The 27,280-nt window shown below is 40.0% G+C and overlaps 1 protein-coding gene across 9 annotated transcripts in view; it reads left to right on the forward strand.

Annotated features, from left to right (window-relative positions):
• The window catches only part of GRID1 (glutamate ionotropic receptor delta type subunit 1), an 828,929-nt gene that overhangs the window by 638,357 nt on the left and 163,292 nt on the right, over window positions 1–27,280 (forward strand). For 8 of the 9 annotated variants that reach the window (XM_048856782.2, XM_048856783.2, XM_048856778.2 and 5 more), the window contains one exon: window positions 9,620–9,673. The exons of the other annotated variant lie outside the window; for it this stretch is intronic. In XM_048856782.2, coding sequence (XP_048712739.2) covers window positions 9,620–9,673 — 54 coding nt within the window. The remainder of the gene's footprint in view (window positions 1–9,619; window positions 9,674–27,280) is intronic. 9 annotated transcript variants of the gene reach the window in all.

The following is a 27,280-nucleotide window of genomic DNA, read 5'->3' on the forward strand; positions in this document are numbered from 1 at the left end:
CCCTGCTTTAACTGATATTAGCTGATAATATCATCAAGGAGCTATGATCTCAATGTGTGGAAGCCCCAGCCAGGTCCCCTATGTTAGCAAGCAGGCAGGAGGGCAGGATTGCATAGGAGTCGTCATGGACATCCCTTTCACAGAGGAAATCCTCCAGAGAGCTGCAGATTTAGGCCTTTTTTGCGCTCATGGATCAGCACAAACTGGCTGGAATTAGTCCAGAGCCAGAGCACTATTTTGAAATTACCTGTGCAACATTTTTATTAGTGATACCTGCAGGGAGGTACCCTATTTGGAGAATAGCTTTTGTTAGTAGTACAGTTAACTTGAAGAATAGCAGCGGGAGCACATGCATCATGTTTTGATATCACACATAGAGTGAGATGGCTTTTCTAAAAATGTCATAAAGAAGTGATGTATTTTAGAAAAACATATTTAGAATTTAGAGTAAGACTTTAATGAAGAGTTGGAGATGGGGGGAAACAACCAAAAATGTACACTCCAAATGATGGAGAAATTTAGATGAAAAAAAAAAATCTCTTCTGTTTGTTACTCCAGTGGTCACTGTTCAAAAGTTAACATGCAGCAAGAGTTTGAGGTTCCACAATTAATTTCTGTTGAAAGTGTAGGGAAATATTGCAGTAACTGCTGGAAAATGGGTACTCACTAATGGCTTTGGATCAAGTTAAAAGGGTGTGTGTGTGTGTGTGTAAACGTACAGGACAAGGAATGCGTGGTAAGGATGGTCACCATTTAATGCTTTGGAGGCAAAACCTATACGGACTATTTATCGCTAGGTTATAACCATTATAAGGAAGTCCAGAATAGGTTGACATTTTCCCTTTAAATAGTAGAAACATTTTCTTCATTGGAACGAGGAAAGCTTCATTTTCTTTTTCTTTTCATCTATTAATCACCATAGGAGATGTGCCCTACAGGGGATACCGAACTAAAAACTATTTATTTAAATGCAAAAGTAAAAAAGGTTTAATGAATTAAAAGAATTACAATAAAGTATGTGCGGGGAGGGGGGAAGTGGGAGACTTTGTTACATATGCAACATGTCACTGCTGGACATGAGCTGCATATATTTTAATTGAAGGAGTTTCTAAATATATATTAAATATCGTGGGACTAAGATCTGAAACCATCTGTCCCACCAGAGTTGACTTCCCCATATCTACTATCTCTACTCATTTGTATCCAAGACATATACAAGATTTCTCAGATAATGGCTGCACTTTGATACTATCCAATTAATTGCTGTCACATACTCCAAACATGGCCTTACATCTCTCTTTGGAAATTGGGCTTTGCTAAAAGTCCTGTTATGTTTTCCTGTCCATGTATATCCAGAACAAAGCTGCCGATTTTTTTAAATATAAAAATCTATCTCCTACTAATGAGCTGAAACAGTTTGAGGTCGGTCTGGCTGAGGTTTATTAAAGTGTATTAAATTCCTGGTGAAAGTGTGTGTCCTGTTTTCTCAGTGTAAAAGGTTAAAAATGTTCCTTAAAGTTTTGCTTTAAAAACCCCCCAAAATGCACTTAGATAAATCATGGCTAGGTATATGGTGTGAAGGAAATTGAAGACCCAGGGATGGTTACTGGGATACAGAACCTTTCACCTCTCAGCCACTGGCTGGAATATTGCCCAGGTCAACGGTGGCTGAAAATTGTTGCCTTGTCACAGCTGCTTGGTGGCAAATGCGAAGTGAATTGTTGGCAGAAGTCTGAGGATCTTGATCTAGGATTGAGACTCCCACAGGAATTTGCAAATAGATTTGGGGGAGGGAGGAGGTCCTGACAACCTTCCCTTTCCAGTCATTTCTTACCCTCTTGTTAAATAAGTAAGAAAGTAAATAAATAATAAAATAAAATAAAATTCTGCGCCTTATGGTTACAGAGCTAACTTTTAAAATGTGAACTGATCATAAACCAAAGTAGTATTGCCTGCCTGAATCTCCAGACAGACTCAGAAATAGGTCTAAACCTTGCTGATCATAATTTGTGAGGGAGACAGAAAGAGGTGTCAGGGTTTTTGTGCCCTTCAGATATTGCTAAATGGAAGTGGAAGGTCTAGGTCAATGGGAGAGAGGGCTTGGGGGCTGTCTTGGCATGGAAATTCAGGTCTCAGTATAGAAAAGTTTGAGACTCGATGGTTTATGTGAGATGCGTTGGTGGTGCCAGTCCAGTCGACAGGTGTCCACATCTCCAACAGGTACCATATGGGATTGTCCTAGCATAAAAAAAATGCTAAACAATTAAATCCAGTCTGTTCAGGAGCGTTCTTCAAATGAAAAGGTGCTTGGGCAATGCTATGTGAGAAAGCTTGTAGTGTTGCAGATGTATCTGCTCTGCTGACACCAGCTGTCCTGGTTGAGGAATGAGCTGCACCTGTGGTCTCTCCCCGAGGGCACTCTTTCCAAGTGACAGGCCTCTACCTGCACTTCTCTCAACTGGAAGTCGACGATTCACTCCATTAGTCTGGATCACCAATCTATAACACCCCGTGTTTCCACTATATGGTTACAGGGCAAGCAGTGCTTTATATTTCTTTACAGTCCCTTAGGAGTGCACCTCTTAGGTGACAGATTTTGTTTCCTTCACCTCACTGTGGTTCTACCACTCTTTGACTGGATCTTGCGGTGACAGCAGCAGCCTCCCTGTTTCCAGCTGTGTTGGCACCTGCAACACACTTCTCTCTAGGAGCCTGTGACCAGCAACTGATTAAAGTAATTCAAACTGCAGTGTTGACTATCCACGCCAAGGTACATAGCAAGCAGATAGAAGGGTTAAAACCACAAAAAGTCTGCATGCCAAGGTCTTGCCTAAACCTTATCACTTCTCTCAAAGTTTAGGGAAGCCTAGCTGCCTCAGACACATCCTACAGGTCTTCTGTCTCAGACCAACTGGATTCTCTACCTCTCTCTGTGTCTCTGTCTCTATCTCTCCCCCTGAGAAGCTGCTGAACACTCACTCCCCCATCACCTTTCATGAGCGGGTGCTTTTTAACTATTTACAGTCGTTTTGATCTCTAGGCTTTGGCCTTGGCCAAACAGCTAGGTAATGTTCATCTGGCATCTCAGAAAAGTATTTCCCTGTTGAATGGTTCAGCCCTTGTCCCACTGAAACTGTTTACCTAGAGTTGTCTTACCTCTGACCATTTTGTTGTTTCCTGCTTGCTCTTCCTAGCAACCCCTTTTAATTCAACTTCATGTAGACAGACAGGATAATATCAAGCAGATAAATGGAAGAACCTATAATATTTGTTAAAAATAATACAGCTATCTCCCTTGTTCCCACAGGATTCAAGTGCGATGATTATGGTGTGGTTTATTGGCATTAAATTTCTTATAAAATGTGCAAAAGCAAACAGTATTTCCCCCCCCTTTTTTTTGAAAGGAAGTTCTCCTTGACTGTCTTTTGTCCAGCATCATATTTTTCTTTCAGTATTATCTCTACTACTACTGGGGCTCAGAACGGAGTACTCACCTTTTTTTAGTTAATACATTCACTGTCTCCCCTTTCGTTTCTGCTGCCAAAGCAGTGTCAGATTTGCTATGGAGAAATCACAAGCAGTGTTGTACATACACACACCCACATGGACTTTAGAAGCTTGTCATTCCAAATATGCCATTTATGCACCACAATTAACAGTGGGCCATTGCTTGCATTATAAATCTCGGTTTTCAGGACATTACACTAAAGAATCTGGCTGTTAAAATGTGTTTGGGGTGAAACAAAGGGGACGAGGTCCTGGACTCAAAGTGTCTCTCTTTGTCTGCTAAACTTGGAGAAATTATGTGTTTTAGTTTTGAGGCAAATTATAGAAAAGATGGAGACTTTGTAGGTTCCAGTACACTATTCATTTCCAAAGCTGCTTTTCTTTTTTGATAGAAATGTTGAAGCCCATTAGTCTGGAATGATAACTATACTCTGTGGGAATTTTATGAGAAATCTCTGCTCACGTATAGTATATAAATGAATGAGTTACTTTGTGTATACCCTAATATTTGTTTCCATCAAAAATCCCATAACGTATTTTAGCTTGTGAAACTTGCTGTGTGCCGAACAGCACACAATGGATGGTAGTGCTATTCCTCAGCCACGGCAATCACTCGGGTTCCTGATCTTTCTCCTAGAAAATCCCTTTCATATGGTACAGTTAGGAGGTTGGCTGCAATAGCGTCATTAGGAAGTGTATGGTGCATGATTTTTTGGGGAAGGAAGCAATAAGTCTAAATAATACATGGCACGTCTTTAACACTGTAACAAGATTTCTGGCAGGTCAAATAGATTAGCTGTTAAGATTAATTAACATATATACATATATTGGCAATACAACACCTGAAGCACTGTGCTATCAGAAGCTCCTTAGCTGGCTACAGCCAATGGAGTCTCTCATTCCATTTTGTCTTGCAGCTGTTTGCCATATAAGTTAGGGACTGTGGAATACAGTTCTGAAAGCCAGGAAATAGAAAGTTAAAAGCTCCAATTCCTCCCTAAATGCCAGGGTGCAGAAGAGTACTCTGTGCTATAGGAGCTCTGCCTCCACGGTGAAGACTTTAAAACCTAGCAGTGTTTTCCGCAGGAATTGAAATTGGGGGAGGGGTGGTTCAAATTTACAGCAGGGGGGGGGCGGAGGGGGAGATCAGGGCCGATGAGGGGTGAGACTGTGGAGGTGAAGGTGGGCTGTATGGCACCATAGTAAAACCTGAAAAATGTTTCATGACCATTTTATTAAACTTTTAAATCATTGCACAAGTTAAAGTTGGCTACTCAAGCCTTCTATGAAGCACTACATCTACATCCTTCTTGGTTTCTTGTTATAATTTTGCACAACTCTGTTAATGAGCTTCTTGAATGCAGTGCATTCATCTTTGGTGGCTTCTCGTGTGTCCGGTACTTCCGTTCCATCAATTGATATGTGCATTAGTTCATTCACATGATCAGGCAGAAGGCGACTTCTTTCAAAATACAAAATTCTATTCAATGATGAAAAAGAAAGCTCAACTGTAGCTGTTGTGTCTGGGAGTAGCAAAAGATGAATTTCTACTTCTTTCAGCCCAGGAAACATAGCATAAAGATCGGGTCAAGCCACTAGTGACGATGAAAAAGAAGTTGAAGTCAAATCTTCATTCATTCATTGTATGATATTCCACTCTGTGTTCAAATTCTCTGTTCTGTCCTGAGCACATGGCAGCCCCATTGCTGGTAGTGCCTCACTCTACTCAACTGTCTGTGTTTTATAAGACAGGGATCTGTAAAAGTTACAAAGAGGTTGAGTAGAATCTAGAAGTCGCTGTTGTAGATTTTTAAGAATCAAGTCTGTGTACTTTTTCAGTTGTCTTAACAAACACTTCTTGTCCTCTTCACTTAAGGATTCAATATAAATGCCTTCATTAGTCAAATTCTGGACTGAAGTCTTTGCTTCTTCCAGTACTTTTTCAATGGATCACTCTCTAATCCAAATGTAGCTTCTGTTGCTGGACAAAGATCTACTACTGTTGTAGCAGATGCCTGGAAGGCATTGTTTCAAGTGGTTTCAACAGTAGACTTACAAGAGAGAGAATGGCAATAGTCTTCTCTGAACGTAGTAGCAAAAGTAATCCACCAGCCTCACTACTTAGATCCATTCCATCTTAGTAGATACTTTCCAAAGCCAGTAATAATGGCTGGAGTAATTTTAAGACAACAGCCAAAGATAACTCTTGAGAAAGCCAGAGGGTTTTCCCAGGTTGGACTAATTTGAACTTCAGTCCCAGTGTATCTTCTATATTTTCCAAGATATTCAGTCTTTTTAGGACTCTTGCTGAAAAAAGAATATAATGAAGACATTAAATTTATAGCTTTTTAAATGTCTTTTGAAGAGTCTGCAGCTCGTACTAGCGGTAGTTGCAGTAGGTGGGCTCAGCAGTGTGTATAGGAGAGACTAGGATTACACTTTTCTCTGAGCGAAGCTTGTGCTCCACCATGTCTTCCAGAGAAATTTGCCGCTCCATCAAATGCACAAGCAACCATCTGTTTGGGGTCCAATTGACAAGCATTTAATTTTTCTAAGATGGGGGTTGTCACAGATGCAGCCAATCTGTCTTCTGTAACTTGAACATCTCGAAATGCATGTACTGGCCTACCACTGACATCAAGATAACGTCCACAATGACTTGATGACCATTTGCATTGGTGCATTCATCAGCCATGTATGCAAATTTTTTGAATGTGGTGAGAGAGTTCTTCACTTTTTCAACTGTTGAGTCTTTCACTGTTGCACCACATGCGTCTAGCCAGTCAGTTGAGTTTCTTGCGGAAAGATAGTGAGCATTTACTGGTCTTGTTCGGAACCAGTGTTCAAGTTCAGGATGAACAAGTGACAATGCACTTAACATTGGCCTCCAGTTTGTAGTGTGTGGTATCTCTTGCCTAAATAGGAAGTATGATGCCACAGCCGTGTTTGTTCGCATGAACTGTGTTGTGTCTCCAGCATTCTTAACAGCCTCATTAACACTCACTGGTGTTGTGCTTGGTCAGTGGAGACTCAGAGTTCAGAGGTGCTTTCACATGAGTTCACCTCCCAGGTAGGGGGCAAGAAGGCACCTTGCTTGTTCCTCCAGCTGCTCACTGTTTGCTCTGGCCACTGTTTTTTGTTGTGCCACCGTTCACTCCATCGCTCTGTTGCCACTGGCCCTGCGCCGTCACCTTCTGCTGCCACCTGCCACTGTGACCTCTGCGACCTGGTCTCTTGAGGTTCCACCGCTCTCAGTGATTTCAGCTGAACTCTTAGTGGGGGAACCTCATCGCTAGTGCAGACTGGGCCGTCTCTTCCACAGAAACACTGTCCCACAGGAGGTCTAAGCACTTAGACCTGATTATCAGTGATTTCAGCTGTTGTGGTCACTTAACATAACAAAAGACTATCTATGGAGCCTAATCAGCTCTGTCTTTAAACAGTGGAAAGAGGAAGGTCAAATCGTACTTGTGACTCAGGCAGACCATCAAGCAAAACACCTGCCCCCACCCTCTTTTGATGCCCTCAATCAGCACAGTTCTATTGCCCTTTACTCAGACAATAAGAATAACAACATTTCTTTACCCCCTGCATTCAAGTGATTTGTAACCCAACCCCAGCCAAAATCTATCACTTGGGCAACACAGCTCTATTTGCTGGATAGCTAGGTAGATTAGGTGTGAAAGTAAATACAATCTGGTCCTGAAGCCTTTCCCCCCGGCCAGCAGCTCATCACTAGCTGTCAGGGAGAGCTCATTTAGACTTTGCTTACAAATGAATGCACTGACATGGTCATAAAAACAACAGCTGTGTAAGGAAGCTAGTCTATGTTCACACGTTTCAAATTGATTATTCTTTTTTAGATACACGTATTTTATCATACACTTTATATACTTTTAAATTGTGTATTAATGTTTCAATTTCAATTCAAATTTCCAAACAATCACTAAATTGGCAACACTGCATTTAACTAAATCACAAAACTGGGGGGGGGGGGTGTTGTGGAAATTCATGGGGGGTAAACACCCCCATGGGAGGGGGATAGGAAAATCCCTGAACCTAAGTGTCTAAAGTTAGCTTCTAAATCCACATTTACTCAGTTAAAGTGTGGAGCATCCAGCAACTTGCATTTACTTCAGTAGGAGGTATTGGCTGCTCAGCACATTAAGGGCCTAAATATGTACATAGAAGTCAGATTTAAAAGTCTTGGCCCAAATTCTGAAGCCCTTCAGAGGCAGTTAAGGAAATTAGCTTTACATTTCCTGTCTCTTGTTGCTTTATGTCCTAGCCTGATGCAAATTGTTCATTGTTGCAGCTTAGTCACTTAATGGAGCCAGAAGAATCACGCTGCAGTGAGCATTCCTTAGTTCTGCCTTTCTAATGTTGACAGCGTATGGTTCTTTCTCTAATAAATGATACAGCACCATGGTCTTTGTTGCTAAGCAAATAGCTTTCTCTCTGTACTACCTTGGGAAAGGCGGTGGGGATGTCACCTCAGATTTTTACTGTTGTTTTTATTGGAGGCCAATAGCTTTCTTAAAACTTGTATTCCTCAAATTAAGTGACCTCAGCCTCTCTACTTTTTTAACTTCTAAAAATGTATGCATGATATAGTTCTATCAGAGGCAACTTAAAACCAGCTTTTTAAGAGAGGTTTGTCTATAGGGATGTGTACCCCTAGAACCTTCTTATCTACTTTGAGACCTGTCTTGGTTAAAACTACCACAATGGTATTTTATTGATGATGATAAATAATGTGTCCTTACTTCATCCTATTTTCATTCTGTGGCTCTCAAAAGCTTTACAAAGGTGCGTAGGAATTATCCCTGTTTTACAGAGGAGACCATGAAGGTATCAAGTGAGGAAGTGATTTTCCAGACTCGTGTAGGCTGGGAAGATGAGTGGTGGTTTTAAATAGATCAGCTAACGTGCTATTTATGGCATTTTTAAAACATCTCGTGTTCACAAATACAGTGATGTTTATAGAGGTACTGTCTGACTATGATCAAAACTGGTTGTAACTAAAGTAGCTTACAGACAGCATTAGCTACTAACTCGCTATGTAGTTTACAAATGGAGTGATTTAACTAGATTTGACCACAATCAGGGAGCACATTTGTAAACACTGATCTCTCTGACTACACGATGTGTTTAGAAATGTGTTAAGCAGCATACGTTGGCTAACATGTTTTAAAACACCACTAATTCTCCCAGACTATACAAACCCCACATCTGTGGCAACAGATTGCAGCTCTCCTGACACCTGTTTGAGGGCACTATCAACTGCAGCTGTAAGGGACCTCATCATCTCTGGAATGGGATCAACTCTGCCTGCTAGAGGAGTGAAGCAGGGGATAGCTAGAAACTTAATTGTGTGTACACATTGGTCAGGCCCTTTCCATTCAGTTCCCCATCACATTTAGGCACTGCCTGCTACTGTGTTAGTGAGCCTATTAATTGTAACAGTCTGTCTACATTGAGAGGTTATAAGTATGCTAATAAATTGACCCTTATGCCTAACATGTGAAATTCAGCCCTGTGCAGCAAGCCAGCACAAGGCCTGTGAAAAACATAAGGGGAGACTTAAGTGGTCCGCATGCCTTATGCTGGCTTTCTGCACGGGTATGAGTTTCAATACGTTTACTAACCCAAGGGTTGCAGTTGGACAAGATCTATCTGTGTATGTTAATGAGAGGCCTGTTGAATATAGAAAACATCCTACCAACAGCCTTAAGGAATATCATCCCAGTAGCTTTAAAAATGACACGCCTTGGGACATATACCATACACTTGCCCGCAGCCATGGACCAAAGAATGCTAAGTTTGCTTCTGTGCATAGATTTACATATGGTGGTGATGCACTGCTCTGCTGCAACTCTGCACATGTAGGTTATACTGCTGCAGATACTCAAATCAAAATGAAACATGAGCACAAGAGAGTAGATGGCTTTCAGCAAATTAGCAGCAGTATGAATAAAGGGAACTGTACAAAGAAAACACATGTCAAAATGAACATTGTAATAATGTCCTTTTATCAGAAATTATAAATTAACTCTGGAATATCTTTGTTTTATTTAGTTTTATTTATGTGTGTATTTATTTTTTTCTGTAGGCTGTGGAAACCAACCTTGCTTCAAAGGATAGTCACTGGGTCTTTGTAAATGAGGTAAGATAGCCAAGAGATAAGCTAGTTTTGTCCTAGTGTTAACTCTTTCATCTACTTTTGTTCCTCTTATTCCATGCATTTAAACAAATCAGACAGAGGCATACACTTTCCATTTTGCTTTTGGATGATACAATAATTCAATTTGTGTGGCTTCATAGTTAGTCTCTCATTTGGATTGGCATACGCTGAATACCAAAATAAAGTCCCCAGTGTATATGATAACAACTGAAAGGCTGTTAATTCCCCCCCCCCCATAGTGATCTATTCCATTAGCTTTTTAGTGCAAAGAGAGCTGCTCAAAAGACACCTCACCTCACTTCGCAGTCAGAAACCACTGACAACAATAAAGAACAGTGAGGCTGGATTTAAAGTCTGTCAATTGTTGGCCTATTACAACATGAACTTACATGATATGTGGTGTAACTCTACTGCAGAATTATGTTGATCTTTTGGTCATAGTAATATCAATTTAAGATGTCAATTTCCTATCATGTCCTTGGGCGGGGGGGAAGGGAGGGAGGGGTGGAGAGGGGAAGGACCCTGTATCTTGTCCTGACACAACTATTATTTATTTTGTGTTAACACCAAGAGGCCCCAATCAGGATCGATACAGACACGTGTTAAAGTACAGTCACTACCCTAGAAAGCTTTATACACTAGAATCCCAGATATGCCAATATAATCATTATACATCTCTAATTGCTTAAGAGAAGCCATATTAGTTTAGACATTTGTGTTCTTTAATAATGGTATTGTTATAAAGGGTAATATAATATTTAAATGAAAAAGTGACTCAATCCATTGCCTTAGATTCATATTTTATACATACAACAGCAAATTTAACTACTGATTCCTTTGTTCGCTTTTCAGTCTCTTCTTTGCATCTAACAAATAGTTTTGGGTTAAAGTAACCTTATCTATTAACAGTAACTATAAATTGCATTGTGTCACTATAACTAGTGACACAATGCAGAAAATGCAGGTGGGAGAAAATAAAATCTCTGTATACAAAGGTTTGAGTTTCTTCCCTATCCCTGTTACATTTGTGTGTCTCCTCCTTTGTCACCTACTGTAATGGCCCAGTAAAAATATCAGCAAAGCACACAGTGTGTCACTATTCATATTCACATAAAGATAACACACTGAATGCTTCCTACAGTATTTATTATGGGGTTTTGTTTGGGATTTTTGTTGTTGTTCAGATGTTAAAATTCACTTCATAAAGCCTAAGTCTAAATACCCTTAAACAAACAAAAAAATCACCACTACCACCACAACAAACCTTCAAAAGGTGTCAGGTTTGCTCTTATTTTGAGAGAAACAAAATATGCATCTCTTTTTCTGCTAGAGGGTGGATGGGGAAGCCATGCTGGCAAAATGCAAATCTAAAGTATCAATCAATGGTTCACGAGACAAGAACAAATTAGAATTCCCATATAATGTAATAAAATCTGGGGGACTTGTTATTGCAGGTAGAAATAACAACATAAATATTACTCAGTGATAAATATCAGTTCAAAATCTTATAGACTCTATTAAATCCAATTGAGTTAAAAAAGAGAACTATAAAATAAATACCTCAAATCCATGAAACTCTGGAGCGGAATATGCAAGCTAAAAGTGCGAGAAATGTCATAATTCTTCCATTTTAATGGGAATGGGTAGAAGTGGGTTGGTTACCATTTTGACCTCCAATATGTATTGGCAGGAGTTATTAATGTACATTCTTCTGTCCTACATCTATAGAAGGGCAGACTCCTTTGGACTTAATTCTAATTTGAGATACACAGGCATACATTTGTGCATATCTAAACTTTGTGCTTATATATATGCACAGTGAGAGAGCATCCTGTCCTCATCCAGATACCACTGTCTACATACCAATGTCCACTTGACATCAGTGGGGATGTTGGGGCAATGCCACTCCCTGGACATGTACTGACATGGGCCTCTGATTCTCAGATTGGAATCCAGCATTTAATCCACCTGTGGCATCCAATTTTTTAGAAGCAATTGGAACCATTATTTTCAATGTTTTCTTCCATGAGTAGTATGCCGGATTGGGCCTATATCATAAAAGGCACATATTGGGGCTAGTGCACAGCCACTTCCTCCCAGAGAGAGATCCAGGGAAGCGCAGCCTGCTGAGGGGTTCAGGGTACTCTTCTGTTAATGGCCAGCCAGCTCCAATGCCAGTGCAGAAAGAGGCAGAGCCATGACAATCCTGAGGGGCAGTAGCAAGAAGGAGCCCCTAAACTCAGGCAAGCACAAAGCCTACACTGTGTCTTGTCCCCTGCAAAGGGAATGCAAAATTGCAGGGTGAAGCACCTCTGCCCTTCCCTCTTGCTCCTTTGCTCATCCATATAAAGACTAAACATAGTCTGGCCACAGTATGGACTCAATTTTGTAAGGTGCTGAGCATTCTGGTCTGGATGAAACTAAAAACATAAGCATGTACTTAACTTTAAGTGCACCAATGGGGCTGTTCACCTGTTGAAAGTTAATCATGTGCTTAAATGCTTTGGTGGACTGGGGCCGGAGTGCTCAGCATCGTGTAGAATCAAGCCTTATGTGCACATTACAATCACATGGCCACTCTCCTGCATGCTCCCATGAGGCACATTGTAAGTCTTGATCACACCTTATTTTGATGTGGAAGACCTGAACAGGCATCTAAGCTAACTGATTTGCACCATGGGGATTAGTTCGACTTCTAAGAAACAAACTACCATAGTAATATTTCTTTCATCTTTTATATTCTTGGGCCTGGTTGTAAACCCCCAGCTTGCAACAGTGAGCAGCTAATGACCTAATTATTCCCATTGTAGGCAATGGGATGGTTTTTGGGAGTACCTGGTCATCAATGGGAAGGAGAGGTTTTACAATTTGGCCCTTAATATTTTGTTTACTGTATAAACTATGGAATCCTGGAACCCTGGAGTCAATCCCTCTCCCTGCTGTTCCCCATTTCCCAAATCAAGTTAAGTTCAAATCCAGACCTGAACTTCATGACTCAGGCCCATCTCTTTACTCTGCTGTAGTCTGAATGAGTACACAGCATTGATTTATTCGTATGAAGTGTCTATTGCAGTTTTGCTATAATTAGACTATTTAATTATCATTATTTGATAACTGAATGGATGTTTTGATTATTTTTCATGTCCCCATTTCTGACACCATGAGGTTGAGGTTCAACTTTGGAGTCTGAATTTCTATTTTAATCTTTAAAATAAGTAAATATCACCAAGTCTGAGAACAGCAGTGGACCAGTCTTGGATTACATTGCTCCAATTCACATCAGTGTCTGGCATGTGGTGCTCTCTAATGACCTGATTCTTTTTCTAGTCACTCCACTGTTCAATTAGGAGTGGCATTGGTGGATTCAAAAGGGTTCCAGTCAGCTTCAAGCAAGAGCCCAATCCAATTCCCACTGAAGTCAAGAGGAATATTTAAATTGGCTTCAGTAGGACCTGAATCAGGCCAGTGGAGGAAGGAATGCTACAGTGCAAAGCCTTTCAGGATGGGGAAAATACCCTGGGTACACAGAGAAAATAGACAATTACTTCCAATATTTTACCTTTTGAATCGCCTTTTAATGATGATCCTCCCATCTTCACAAGATACACTTGATATTCTTAAATGTTTTGTAATGTATCTAGCTGGTTCCATTGCAGGTATTTTATAATTACAAATTGCTGACAAGTCAAAAGCTGTAAATTGTCTTTTTGTGTGTGTGATTTTTTTGGGGAAAAAATGTACCTGTCAACGATCCCCCATTTTAGCCCATAGTTACCTTATTTCCACTTTATAATTGTAGATTAGTCAAAAATAGAGAACTGAACCAGGAAACCAACGTTGGGGCCCAAGTTATTATGTATTAAGAAGTTCATCCAAAGGGTTTAAAATGTCCTGCTTTACATGCACTTTTCCTTTTACATTCTTGGCTTGTGGATGGGCCTTGTGATGCTTTGGACAGGGATGAGTCTAAATATTTGATTAAATGGTTCAAATACTTTTGAAAAAGCCAGACTGGAAGTTGTGGTTGTGTAAGCCTTAGCAAAAGCAAATGAGGGTGATAACTTTAGTGTCTTCAGAACCACGCAGTGTGTTTCCGGGGTCCTGGTTCCAAGAAGTGCTGCGAACCTGTGACCCCCAGTGATGGCAGTCAGAGTCATTGAAGGTCATCACGTTTCAGCAACAGAACTTGAAAAATACCGTTTGTGCCCTGAAGTTTTTGTTGGAGCCATTCACACGGTGGTGGCCTGGCACTCACTCACTCTTCCTGTGTTTCTTGGTGCCATGCCCTGGCAGTGTTGTTGATGCCTTTCTTTTTTTATCTTAATATTTGCTTTCTTTTCTATCTCTTCTCCCCTCCCCCCTCCCCCCCACTATTCCCTTTACATTCCTTTCCCCCACCCCCCCTTGAATTTTGCAGTGGATCTGGGGTTATGAAAAGAGCAGGATGGGAACCGGATTTTCCATTTCCGAGGAAATTCCTCAGTTTTGAATTTTTTTCTATTCTGAAATGAAATGAAAACAAACAAGTTTGAAATGTCCTGGAAAATACAATTCAGAAAAGTAAACATTTTGGGTCAATTGATGCATTTTGTTTTGACAAAATTGAAGCTTTTCATTCCAGCTTTGGTTTTTTAACACTTTTAAATTTTTTTATATAAAACAATAGTGTTGGTTTCAAACAATCATTTCAAAATGAAAAATTGAAACATTCCATTCTGAAAATCTTGAAATGGGACATGTTAACATTATCCAAAAATCTTCATTTTTTGAAAAACTAATTTTTTTTGAAATCAGCATGTTTCAGTGAAAACAGCATATGACACTGAAAAACTGTTTGCATGAAAAATGTCGACCAGTTTTAGTTAGAATTTTTAATACTTCCTCCAGCACCAGCACCATGCTGTATCCCTTTTGTCCCAGGCCCACCTCCCTAAACATTCCTCACAACCTTCCGGGGGAGCTCCCTGATTAGCCTCGGCTGTATGTTTTATGATGTGTTCAGTCAGCTGCTCAGCTGTACTTTTCAACCTCGTCAACTTTTTCTTAATTTCTACCTCGCACTGCTATTATTTAATATTTTAACATTCTATGTATCCTGTTTAACTCTTATGTGCTATCAAATACTAATAATTCTGGTGGTTCCAGTTTAAAGATAAAAATAAAGGTGTAGTGTGAGTGCCAGTCACTATCATTCATTTGCACATTCTGCACTGCCATTTTTGCATATATCTTTTTTTCAACTAATGCAAAATATGTATGTCAGTGAAAGTTTAAACAAGAAATCATTGTCCATACTTCAGATCAAATCATTTATTCAATATCTTTGCTGATAAACTTGAAGTTTCTGGGAACTGTGTGTCTCATATTTAACTTCAAATCAATTTCCCTCTATGTCTACAGTATAGTGAGCCTTAACTATTATATCTGAACCACATTTATCCTTGATGTGACTGCAGTGACTTATGCTCAGATAAATTTGTTAGTCTCTGAGGTGCCACAGGTACTCCTCGTTCTTTTTGCAGTGACTTTAGTTACAGCAGGGATGAATTCAGCTCTATGTTTCTAGACATCAGTCAGTTGGAATGGAAAAGTATATTGTAATTTTACACTGTTTTGAGAAAGATGTACAGCAAGTGAATTGCTGACGCTTTCAGTACTTTAAAAATAGATTTAATTATAAGGTGTGAAAAATAAGTCTGAAAACTTAGAGCTTCTACTTGACTGCAGTTTCCATTTGTTGCCCTTCCACTAAACTGATTGTGGTTGATTCAGATTAACCTGCATCTGTTCAGATACAAAAAGGTCCTTATTATTAATTTACAATAACATATTATTACCCTTCTTTTTCAATCTTATAATTATCACATATAGCACCTGAAGGAATAACAAGCACTATAAGTCAAGCTGCAGTCTTTTGTAAATTTTGAAAATTTGAATGTTTGGGCGAGGGTGGAGGGAGGATGGGGATTCGAGGCATTGGATCTTTACTATCTGAATTATGAATTATGGCAAGCATTTTCTCCTATCTTACATCTAGTAACTAGTCTAGTAACTTGTCACCCTATGTTGTTTAGGGAGGAGATACATATTTTTTTCTTTCTATAAAGGTTTTGTTAATAAGTGTGCAGATCTATTATGATTTTCACTGAAACACTTTAAAGATTCCAAATGTGCTGGTGTGAAAAATAAAGCTATCTAAAGAAGGGAGAAACTTAGGCCTTGATCCTGCAAGTTGATTCATCAGCACAGCTCCTAGCACTCATGTAAATTCTTACTAGTGCATCTACTTGCAGGGTGGGGGACCTCAATTATTTTTTTGTTTTGTTTTGTTTTTTTGGTGTCTACTGCAAATCACTTGGGCCTGTGCCTATGTGAAATATCAAAAAAGCACTAAACATCTGAGCTACATATAAGATAAATCTGAAATATGAGATACATATAAGAAGTTAGGAAATGGTGAAAACTGGAGAATAGTAACAGGTTTGCTCTTCTTGGTTTGTCTTACTGCTCCCTTCCTCTGTTCTCAAAGTACCCTTCAAACTGGTTCTTTTTTGAGACACACACATTAAGCGTCACAAGAAAATTTAATTGGAGCAGGGATATACGCTTTGGCACAAAACTGGTTCTCTGCTATCTTGTGAAAATGGCAGGAGGCAGAGAAAACACTTCATATTGTGCCTCAGTTTCCCCTTCAGGCTTTGTCATCTGTTCCCAGACAGCAGATAGGTTCACTTGATGATGGACTTTTGAAGGAAAGAAGATGAAGTGTGGAGCTCTTAGGAGTCTAACCTTTCTACCTTCCAAAAGTCTAGGTATTAAGCTCATTTTTCTTTTCTTTTCTTTTCTTTTCTTTTCTTTTCTTTTCTTTTCTTTTCTTTTCTTTTCTTTTCTTTTCTTTTCTTTTCTTTTCTTGCCTTCCTTGTTAATATATTTAATATGTTCAGGTCACATAAATAATTCTGAACACCATAGCAGTATGAACAGTTGTTCTATTAGGAACATCAAACAGCCATACCTACCAGTCCTGTGGTCCAGATGCTTCAGAGGAAGGTAAAAGTAATGCAATAATGGACAATTATGGACTAGCCTGTCCACATGGAACATTTCTTCCTAACTTCCATCACTTAGTAGCTGGTGTGTGCCCTGGAGCATCAACATTTATCTTCCTTAAGAAAGTTTTAAGTTTCTCAATCCTTTTCATACTTTTGAAACCTTCTCTTATGCTACCTCAAAGGTTCCAGTTAGCTGTGGTCCTGTAACTTTTTGTCAGGTCTTGGACTTGTGAGAGCAAAGGTTTTCTTTGTTATCCTACCTTGCGCCCTTTCCAAAGACCTCCTTGCCAAAGGATGAACTCCTTGCCAGAGGATGTTGTGAAGGCCAAGTCCATAACAGGGTAAAAAAAAGAACTAGATAAATTCACAGAGGATAGGTCCATCAATGGCTATTAGGCAGGATGGGCAGGGATGGTGTCCCTAGCCTCTGTTTCCCAGAAGCTGGGAATGAGAGACAGGGAATGGGTCACTTGATGATAACTTGTCCCTGTTAATTCTCTCTGGGGCACCTGGCATTGGCCCTGTTGGAAGATAGGATACTATGCTAGATGGACTTTTGGTCTGACCCAGTATGGCCGCTCATATGTCCTTATGTAGAACAGGGTCGTGCTTGAGTTGATTGCTTGATGTATAAGCAAAAATCAATCCTGGAGTAAATGCTTTAGTCCAGGGTTGAATGTGTTGAATGTCACATAATGTGTAAACTATATGGGGGGAAAAATCTCTCTATGGTTTACTTCGTCGCTTCCTGTCATTAGAAAGAATTTGTTATTTGTAGTATAAAGAAGAAAATACCAAGTAAGAATTGTAAGATTGGTAAAGCATAGATAAATTGCATTCAGAGTTGTTCTTGCCAAATAAGGCTGATTGTTGCTGATAGCATTTCCTGAGGGCTCTCCTCTCCCATCTGGTTGTGCTAACTTAAAATGATTAAATATGTTGTTTTATATGAATACTTTATTCTATTTTTTAATGTGTATGATGCTAAACATAAATATAGGCATTTAAATACTTCAGGAACCAATTTATCACAGATGAAAATCGGTGTTTGCAGTATTAAAATCTGAAATGTCTAGCTTTACGCTAATAGCTACAGGAATAAACAGGTTATAAAATGCATTGGAAAGCAAACTAGAAGAGAACCCATAAATGGCACCCCATGAAGGCAGTGGACAGGCATTTGCTCTCTTTAATCCACAGAAAATATCTTGGCAGAAAGAACTTGCATACACTAAAGGTGCAGTTGAAAACACTTTTAGGGTAGCGATAAAGAGCAGCTACTCTAGCGACTGCAATTCCAATGCATCTGGATAACTTCTTCAAAACTAGGCGGATGTTTGAGAAGAGAAATGCTGTGTGCAGTGGTGTTGTAGCCATGTTGGTCCCAGGATATTAGAGATACAAGGTGGATGAGGTAATATCTTCTATTGAATATACTTCAGTTGGTGAGAGAGACAAGCTTTTGAGCTTAGAGAAATGCTGAGAGTTCTGGGGGGAAAGTGCCTCCTATCACTTGCAAGAATAAGAAGAAGGTTAAAAAGCAGATTGAGCGGGAGAAACAGAATGGGATTCAAGAATGGGAGCAGGAAGAGTCAGGCATGGACTTTGAGCACTAATGGCAAAAATCATCTCTCTCTCTCTCAAAAAAAAAAACAAAACAAAACAAAAAACACCCATGCCCAGAGAGTGTGAAGAATCCTGTATAAACTGATTAGAATATCTGGATGACAGCGTCACTAGAATGTGAATCAAAAGAATTGATGAGGCTGCAGTAGACCTCATTCTTCACTATTATCTCTTCCCAGTTGGGTTACTGGTGTGTACTACATCTACAGTAGTATTGCTACTATCCTCTAAATCTCCAGAGATCTCGCTGACTGATTTGGTTGGAATAAACACCCAAAAACTATAAGTTTACCCATCTTAACTGAACAGCCAAAGCCATGTAGAGGAGAAATATCTGTTCTAATGATCCTGTTCCCTCTTCCGTCCCACCAGGCGTATTTAACCTGTCTTCCCTCCAGTTTTTGTTGTACTCTTGATCTAACTCTAGTCTTTGTCACTCTCTGCTCCATTCTGTAGGCCCCTCTTCTCTTTGCTCCTGTATTTCCAGTTGTAGGAAGCCATTTATTATTTGATGGACAAGACAGTGTTTTGTAATGTCTGTTCTGGTCTGGATTTTCTTACTTTCCATTTCCAGCCTGCAGTTCCATCATTTGTGCCATTTGGCATTCTCTCTTCCTTTTACAATGCCAGACATACCCAGTAAACCATTGTTCCTTGCCCCCTTACTTTGAGGCTCAAGTGATTTAAGCTATTCGCTTATTAGGCTATGTTTTCCTGAAATCTAGGCCATCATTTTCCTTTATAAAATATTTTCAAAAGGTTGAAAACAATTGGTGAATAAGAGGGAGGGAAGAGATGGAAATCATCAAATGAAATTAATCTTGAGGAGCTAAGAGGTTTTTTTCCCCTTCTCTTCCTACAAGAGAATATTTTATTTATAGAATAATAGGCAGAAGTGTTTTGCTCAGTACAGTACTTGTAGGGAAATGTTGGGAAACATATGATTCACACAAATGATCCCAAAGTGATTATTATTCATTCTTCCCTTTTCAATTTAAAGCAAATCTGCCAGAAGATTTGGACCTCGCCTTTCCTTATATTGTATGCACATAGTATGAATTAGGAGCCAGATCCTCAGCTGCTGTAAATCGGTGTAGCTTTGTTAACTTCAATGGAGTTAAAGCTGATTTACATCTGGAATTTGTATATCTAGCTGTATGCATTCAGTGAAGGACAGCGAAGTTTTAAATATAATAATTGTTTTAAAAAAAAGTCTCACTTTTCCTTAATAATTGTCTGAGGCTTTTGTACTTTATTTTCTTATAAGAAAGCAGGTATTTATTTAAAAAATAAAATGCAATGAATGCCCCACTTACACTTGTAAATTAATAACTCCAAAATCAGGTGAATTGAACAAAAATGGAGGGACTTTTCTTCAAAAATAACAAAGAATTGCACAAAGCATACTGAAAATCAAGACAAAATTCTGTACAGTCTAAGCATTTATTATTCTTTGCAATTATTTCAGATTTAGCAAAGAACATTTTCCCAAGCAAAATTTAGTAATTCCGAATATCTCTAAAATTACCCCAATCCAGTTCCAGGTAATATGTATTTTATATTTGCCTACAGAAATCTTCCTTAACTCCATGTCTTAAATGACTAATATATTTGGCCCTATACAGCTTTTTCCATAGAATGTTTATTTTTCTCTTTTTATATCTGACACATGAAATATGACATGTTCAAGTAGGGCTGTTGATTAACTCACAGTTAACTCACGTGATTAACTGAAAAAAATGAATTGCCATTAATTGCAGTTTTAATTGCACTGTTAAAAAATAGAATAGCAATTGAAATTTATTAAATATTTTGGATATTTTTCTACATTTTCATATATATTGTATTCTGTGTTGTAATTGGAATCAAAGTGTATGTTATTTTTATTAGAAATATTTACACTGTAAAATTATAAACAAAAGAAATAGTATTTTCAATTCACCTCATACAAGTACTGTAGTGCAATCTCTGTGTCATGAAGTGCAACTTACAAATGTAGATTTTTTTGTGTGTTACATAACTGCACTCAAAAACAAAACAGTGTAAAACTTCAGAGCCTAGAAGTCCACTCAGTTTTACTTCTTGTTTAGCCAATCACGAAGACAAACAAGTTTGTTTACATTTACAGCAGATAACACTACCCTCTTCTTATTTACAGTGTCACCAGAAAGTGAGAACAGGCATTTGCATGGCACTTTTATAGCCGGCATTGCAAGGTATTTACGTGCCAGATATGCTAAACATTCGTGTCCCTTTGTGCTTCGGCCACCATTCCAGAGGACATGCTTCCATGCTGATGACGCTTGTTTAAAAAAAAAGGGGTTAATTAAATTTGTTACTGAATTACTTGGGGAAGAATTGTATTTCCCCTGCTCTGTTTTACCCGCATTCTGCCATATATTTCATGTTAAAGCAATCTCGGATGATGACCCATCACATGTTGTTCATTTTAAGAACACTTTCACTGCAGATCTGACAAAACGCAAAGAAGGTACCAATGTGAGATTTCTAACGATAGCTACAGCTCTCGACTCACGGTTTAAGAATCTGAAGTGCCTTCCAAAATCTGAGAGGGATGAGGTGTGGAGCATGCTTTCAGAAGTCTTACAAGAGCAACATTCTGATGCAGAAACTACAGAACCTGAACCACCAAAAAAGAAAATTAACCTTCTGCTGGTGGCATCTGACTCATGATGATGAAAATGAACATGCATTGGTCCACACTGCTTTGGATTGTTATCGAGCAGAACCCATCATCAGCATGGATGCATGCAAATGTCTTGCGGCCTGCCAGTGGATTACCCTGATGGGCCGCGTGCTGAAGGTTGCCAACCGCTGTGAGTTCATGAAACTCATGGTCCTTGTTGCCATTCAGGTTAATCCTCTGATTTTCTCAGGGACCTACTTTCTGGAAATCTCTTTTGGTTCTTTAAATTATTAATATCGTTAAAGGTTATAATTTTCTGCCATTACCTCTAGGAAAATAGAGATTTTAATGTGAAACATAATTGTCTCATTTTGCAATTTGTGTTATGATAGCTGAACACAACTAAACTAGATTTAAATATTCCCCTGAGCATATGGTGAGGTATTCCAAACTAACTAATTGAGGTTCTTTGCGTATAAATAGATAAATGGATGCTATGACTGACCACCACTTGCAGTGCAGGCTTTACGTGTAATAGTCTATGTGACCAGGAAGGGCAGACACTTTATTTTTGAGTCTGGGCTGTGGGCTTTACCTAGTAATCTTATCCTTCCTCAAAGATTATTCATATGTAACAACAGCATGAATAAAATATGCTGTTCACATTTGCATGTATTTGCATAACTTTACATAATTTATTTAATCACAACACATTATTAAAGGTATGGAGGCTTCCATCTCCCCTCCCTTGGCGTGTGTGATGTCCCAATGGTATGGGGAGTACGTGCCAGATCTTCGCATGCTGTACTCAAGGCAAGAATGGGTGTGCTCCAGGGAGCTGCTCTTAGCTCCTTTCCCCCAGGTGAAGCTGGCTGATGCTCTTTCCTTCCATCTCTATTCTTTTTTCTTTCTTATTCTTCAGCCTAGTATAAAATGGGGTGAGATAACTGAGAATAAATGACCAAGGTTAGAAAATAAGGGAGAGCCAGGGTAGGACCCTCCAACATCTTGGTTGTCTGGCAGGTGTGCTATGATCATCATTAAAACATGTTAGACACGATATTGCTCTCTCTCACTCTATCAGGCCTCCCTCACTGTAGTGTCTGTGTACCGGCATAGAATTTCGTTGTAGCTCTTATGTCACATGCTCCCTAACACAGCATATGGACTGGGGAATGAGGGTCTGCTGTCCCTATGCCATGCTATTCCCAGCTGCTGAATCAACCCCTTGCTTTCAGCGGTTAGGCACGGGAGACAGACTGGCATACAGCCAGCCCAGGATCAGGAGAGCAGAAAAGGACATATTTGCACTCCTGTTCCTACAGGCTGCTATGTACCTCTGAGCCATAGAAGAGGATCTGGGCCAGTGAGTGCAAAGCTGGTATAAAATGCTATCAGTGATATAAGTGAGTGAGTAATTCAAATTTGGTAGTACTTTCCATGGATGGGAGGAAATGACTGCTCAAAGGCCTGAGCAGTGGGGAATCAAGTCTTTCATCTTCAAAAGAAAATGCTTGAAACAAACAAACCAATTAACCCTACATTTGGTAAGGGCTTAAGTCACAGCATTGTAATGGCACGGTGGGATCAAAGCTGGAAGACACTGAACTCAAGGTTTTGTAAAAAGAAAAGGAGTACTTGTGGCACCTTAGAGACTAACCAATTTATTTGGAACTAGGATAAATGATAGAGCAGATGTAGTATCCAGCATTTACACATCCCCACTCCCTGCACTGCAGCTGCCTTGTGCCATAACAGCCCTAATGACCCTCATATTACTGGAAAATCAGGTTTCATTTCAGTTAAAAAACAAACAAACAAAAACCCAGAAACTCAGTGGCCAAATAGTTAAGCAGAGGACTTCCTCTGTTTGTTTCACAAAGTGAAGAAAGATTTTGAATCATGTATGTGAAGAAAGGAAAACACATCACTTTTAAATAAATAATTAGACAAATTAGGGCTTAATTATAAGATCTTTTGAAATGGCTTTTTTTCTGCCTTCGTGGAAAACTATTTTCTGAATACACACATTTGTCCTGATTGATATAAAACAAGAATCCACTGCACATATTTTTTGTCCTTTTTTGGGTGAGTTTTTATTTCATTTTCATTCTTGGGATTAAGATGAACTTTCTTTGCATGATGTTTATCATACTTACTAAAAAACTAGAACTGCAAGCGTTTTGACAAATGGAATGCAGTGTCTAGTTTTTAAAACACCAAGGTGAGAGTTGACGCCTTAGGGTTCAGTCCCTGGCCATGCCATTGACTTGCTTTATGACCTTGGAAAAGTCAATTAACTTCACCGTACCTCAGTTTCCACATCTCTAAAATGGATTTATCCACTAGTAGATATGGGTGATTGATTGGTGAAAGATGCCATGGCTGAACAGAATTATTCTCCTCCAAGAAGTTTCTCTGCCGATCTCCACTGTAGGAACAGCGTGTCCTGCTAAGTGAGGCTCAGACTTATTCACTGAATTAAGCCATGCACATGCTCATACATCTCAGATCAAGTATTCTGGACCTGAGGTTGAGACCCTGCACCCAAATATCTATTCATCAGTTGGTGCAGCCATTGAACTAGCCTCTGCCTCCTGTGTAGGCTAGTTGAAAGTTCTTGCTAATTTAAATTGTTCTTGAAAAAACAAAAGAAGTTTCTTGTTGTTTAACCTCACTCCTTTGGAGTTTGTCTGTGAAGAGACTTGCCCAAGAAGGATAACAGATGAGAAAAAGATGTGAGGCAAGAGGTATCCCATGAAAACGTTTCTTACTCAGACCAGCATGCCAAATGGTTAGGCACCCTGTATGGCTTCTCACAGAGAAGAGAAACCTCAGGCATAAAGTAATTTGCCTGGAGGACCCTTTGGTGCCTGCAGGACATCTGTGGAGCGTCTGTGCAAGGCATGCCCTTGGTTCCAGTAAAGCAGGGGTGGGCAAACCTTTTGGCCCAAGGGCTACATTGGGGTTGCAAAACTGTATGGAGGGCCGGGTAGGGAAGGCTGTGCCTCCCCAAACAGGCTGGCTCCTGTCCCCTGACTGTCCCCCTCAGAACCCCCAACCCATCCTACCCCCCTGCTCCTTGTTCCCTGATCGTCCCCTCCTGGGACCCCCCGCTCCTAACCACACCCCCAGGACCCCACCCTGTATCCAACCCCCCGTCCCCTGACTGCCCCGACCCCTATCCACACCCTTGCACCCTGACAAACCCCCCAGGACTCCTATGCCTATCCAACCCCCCTGTTCCCCATCCCCTGACCAGAACCTCTGCCCCGTCCAACTGTTCCCTGTTGCCTGCCTCCCCCGCCCCCGCAGAACCTCCGCCCCATCCAACCGGCCCCCAGGCCCCCAGGACTCCCATGCCTATCAAACCGCTCCCTGTCCCTGACTGCCTCCCAGGACCTCCTGCCCCTTCTCTAAGCCCCCCTCCCCACTCCCTCTTACCATGCTTCTCAGAGCGGCAGAACTGGCTTATTGGAAAGCCTGGGAGGTGGGTGGGCGCAAGCTGCCCGCATGGTGGTGTGACTGTGGGGGCGGGGGAGGGGCAGAGGCTAGCCTCCCCGGCAGCGAGCTCAAGTGCCGGGCAGGATGGTCCTGCGGGCCGCAGTTTGCCCACCTCTGCAGTAAAAGCATTAGGAGCTTGTCTGAATTCAGTAACAAATCTCAAAAGCCCTCCAACTTCTGTGAGACTATATTATGTATTTTACCCCCATCAGTTGGCCTGTCATTAGTACTAGGATACTTACCTTCTGCAAAGTTAAAAAAAAAATCAAAATTCCTAAAACAGATTGGAAATTGGCAGAAAAGGACTAAAACGAGCCAAAGCTGCTGTTCTAGTCTACCAAACTAAGTAATTATAATAGCCTCATGGTCATTTCACTCACAGCTTGAGAGCAAAAGTGAAATGAACACAAAATACTTATTTCTTTCATGTTAAAAATGGAGGGCCAGATTCACTGCTGCTGACAGAACACAAGTTGCAGGGCTCCTTAACAGAATGGGGGAAGCACAGCAGCAAACCCCATTCCACGAAGGGCTCAGGGCTGCTTTGTGCAGCTTAGAAACTGGATTGGACCAGCTGTGGAGAAGGTGTGGCCGAAGCACCTGGGAGAAGAGCTGATGCAGACATGCAGATCTCACTAGTGAAGCTTCTGTGGAGCTCTAGCCAGAATTAAAAACTCTTCCTTTCTAATGGGACATAGAAGGGAAGGTAATAGGCAGTGCCATTGTTTGCCATTCCCGCAGGGGAATCCCTCACAGGAAACAGGAGTTAACAAATAGCAACCCTACAGCAATTTCAGTTGCGAACTAAACCCAGGATTTTAAAATTATCGTATTTCCCTAGTCAAAAAATAGTTTTTAATATTAAATATGTAAACCATGTGCAGTTAACCTCAGCTGCAATGTACAGAAGCATCTTTTTGTGCTAAAGGGGTTTATGGAGCTAGGACATTGAAGGTCTGGCAGGGAAACTAACCAAGCTTGGAGAAGAAACTTAGGCTGTGGTCTGTGTTTGTGGTTCTCTATTTACCCTCATCTTTGACCCAAAATTGTTCTGTGTAGGAACATGTACATTCCTAAATTAATTCATTTCTTGCTCTTAAGGCATTCTTCAACTAGATGCCTTTCTCTTCTTATTCCTCCCAACCTGTACGTTTACTTTGCCATGGTATATACTTTATTTAAACTAGCACCACTCAACAGAAAGCACGTGCTCTATTTTTTCACTCATTCAGACTGGAACAAGTGCAGCACCATAGAAGATAGTGTTCTAACAATGGCACCTCATTAGTAGCAGTGAAACTTCTGAAGTCTTCTGTGCTACATTTAAGCAAATTCAGCATTATGAAGCAATACGGTGAAAGCTTCAACAGTTTCCTGTGGGAGCCTGTCCCAAGACAGGCAAGATTGGTGGTGTTCCTTGCTTCTTCCTCTCTTCCTTTACTTTCCTTCTTCCAAATGTCTCTGGAACAGTGAAGATACTACAGTATTCATTATTACCCTGCACGTTAGCTGATAAACTGAAGCCAAGGGTATACCTAGCAATTAAAAATGACAAATACACTGAGCAATCAAATGTCTTCAGCTCATATTGTCCATAATCTCACAAAACAGAATTGCTATTACATAGAATATCATCATTTAATATATCATGGTGTTGCAGCTTGCTATAAATGCCTATCAGTGTGTTAATAAAAGGACTTATGAATCAGAAAAAAAAGACAGTCTGTTCACCACCATGAAACCTGTTGCCTCTAGAATCGTGTTGCCATATGTGTCATGGCATAAGTCACTCACTTTACACTCTTGAACCTACAGTCTTTTTTTGTTTGTCTGTCTCTGGTGACTGTTGAGGTGGAAGTTGACCAAACGACTTTGGATTTTCTTCTTAACATGGTCCATTTCTTTCCTCTTTTCCTTCAACTACTTTGTCTTCTTTCTATCCTGCATTTTTTCTTTTCTTTGTCATGATCTTTAAGTGTTTTTCATTATCTGTGATGATGTTTTTCTGCAATGAAAAAGTCAAAAACATTCAGCCCAAAATTTTCAAAAATGGGTGCCTAAATCCATATCTAGACACGTAAGTCAATGATTTAACTTTCAAGAGGGCTGGACACCCAGCAGCTCCCTTTCACTTATATGCAGTATCTAAAAAGAACAAACTTTACCTTTCAACTTCAAAGGTAGCTGTCGGGGGCTTGGAGCTTTTAAAAATCAGGCTACCTATTTAGTTGCCTAAATATGGCCCTAGAAGTCCAATTTTAGGCACCTATTTTTGAACATCTTGGTCGAAATCTAAGAGAAGATTCTTAACATCCTGATCAAATAAAATAAAAATGCATTCTAACATCCAAAGCTATGAGAGAAATCACTGGTAGCATAATGCACTTCCAAATATCTACACAATTACAGTGCTATTAACAAGGGAACCCAAAAGGTTTGGTGGTTGATTCAGAAAAATGTCCAAGATTAGGAAAAGAGCTCAAGGCAACCATTTTTCCTTAGTGAAAATGTAGGGGTAGTCTCAGGCTGATCTCAACCAACTTAATTAAGATAAAAGATATTTTCCTTAACATAGATGCAGGTTAACATCATGGCTATGTCAAATTTAGTTTGCATGTGTTAACAAAGCCTCACCTTATCTTGACTTCTTTTGCTAATGTAGTTAAACCCTCAAAAGATTTCAGATGCTTATCAGAACTCTCCATACCCTTTAGTCTGCAAAATAGGGCTGTCAGTCTTGCAAAATGTGTGTTTTCTCAT

Source organism: Caretta caretta, chromosome 7, assembly GCF_965140235.1.
Source record: "Caretta caretta isolate rCarCar2 chromosome 7, rCarCar1.hap1, whole genome shotgun sequence".
NCBI classification, from domain to species: domain Eukaryota; kingdom Metazoa; phylum Chordata; order Testudines; family Cheloniidae; genus Caretta; species Caretta caretta.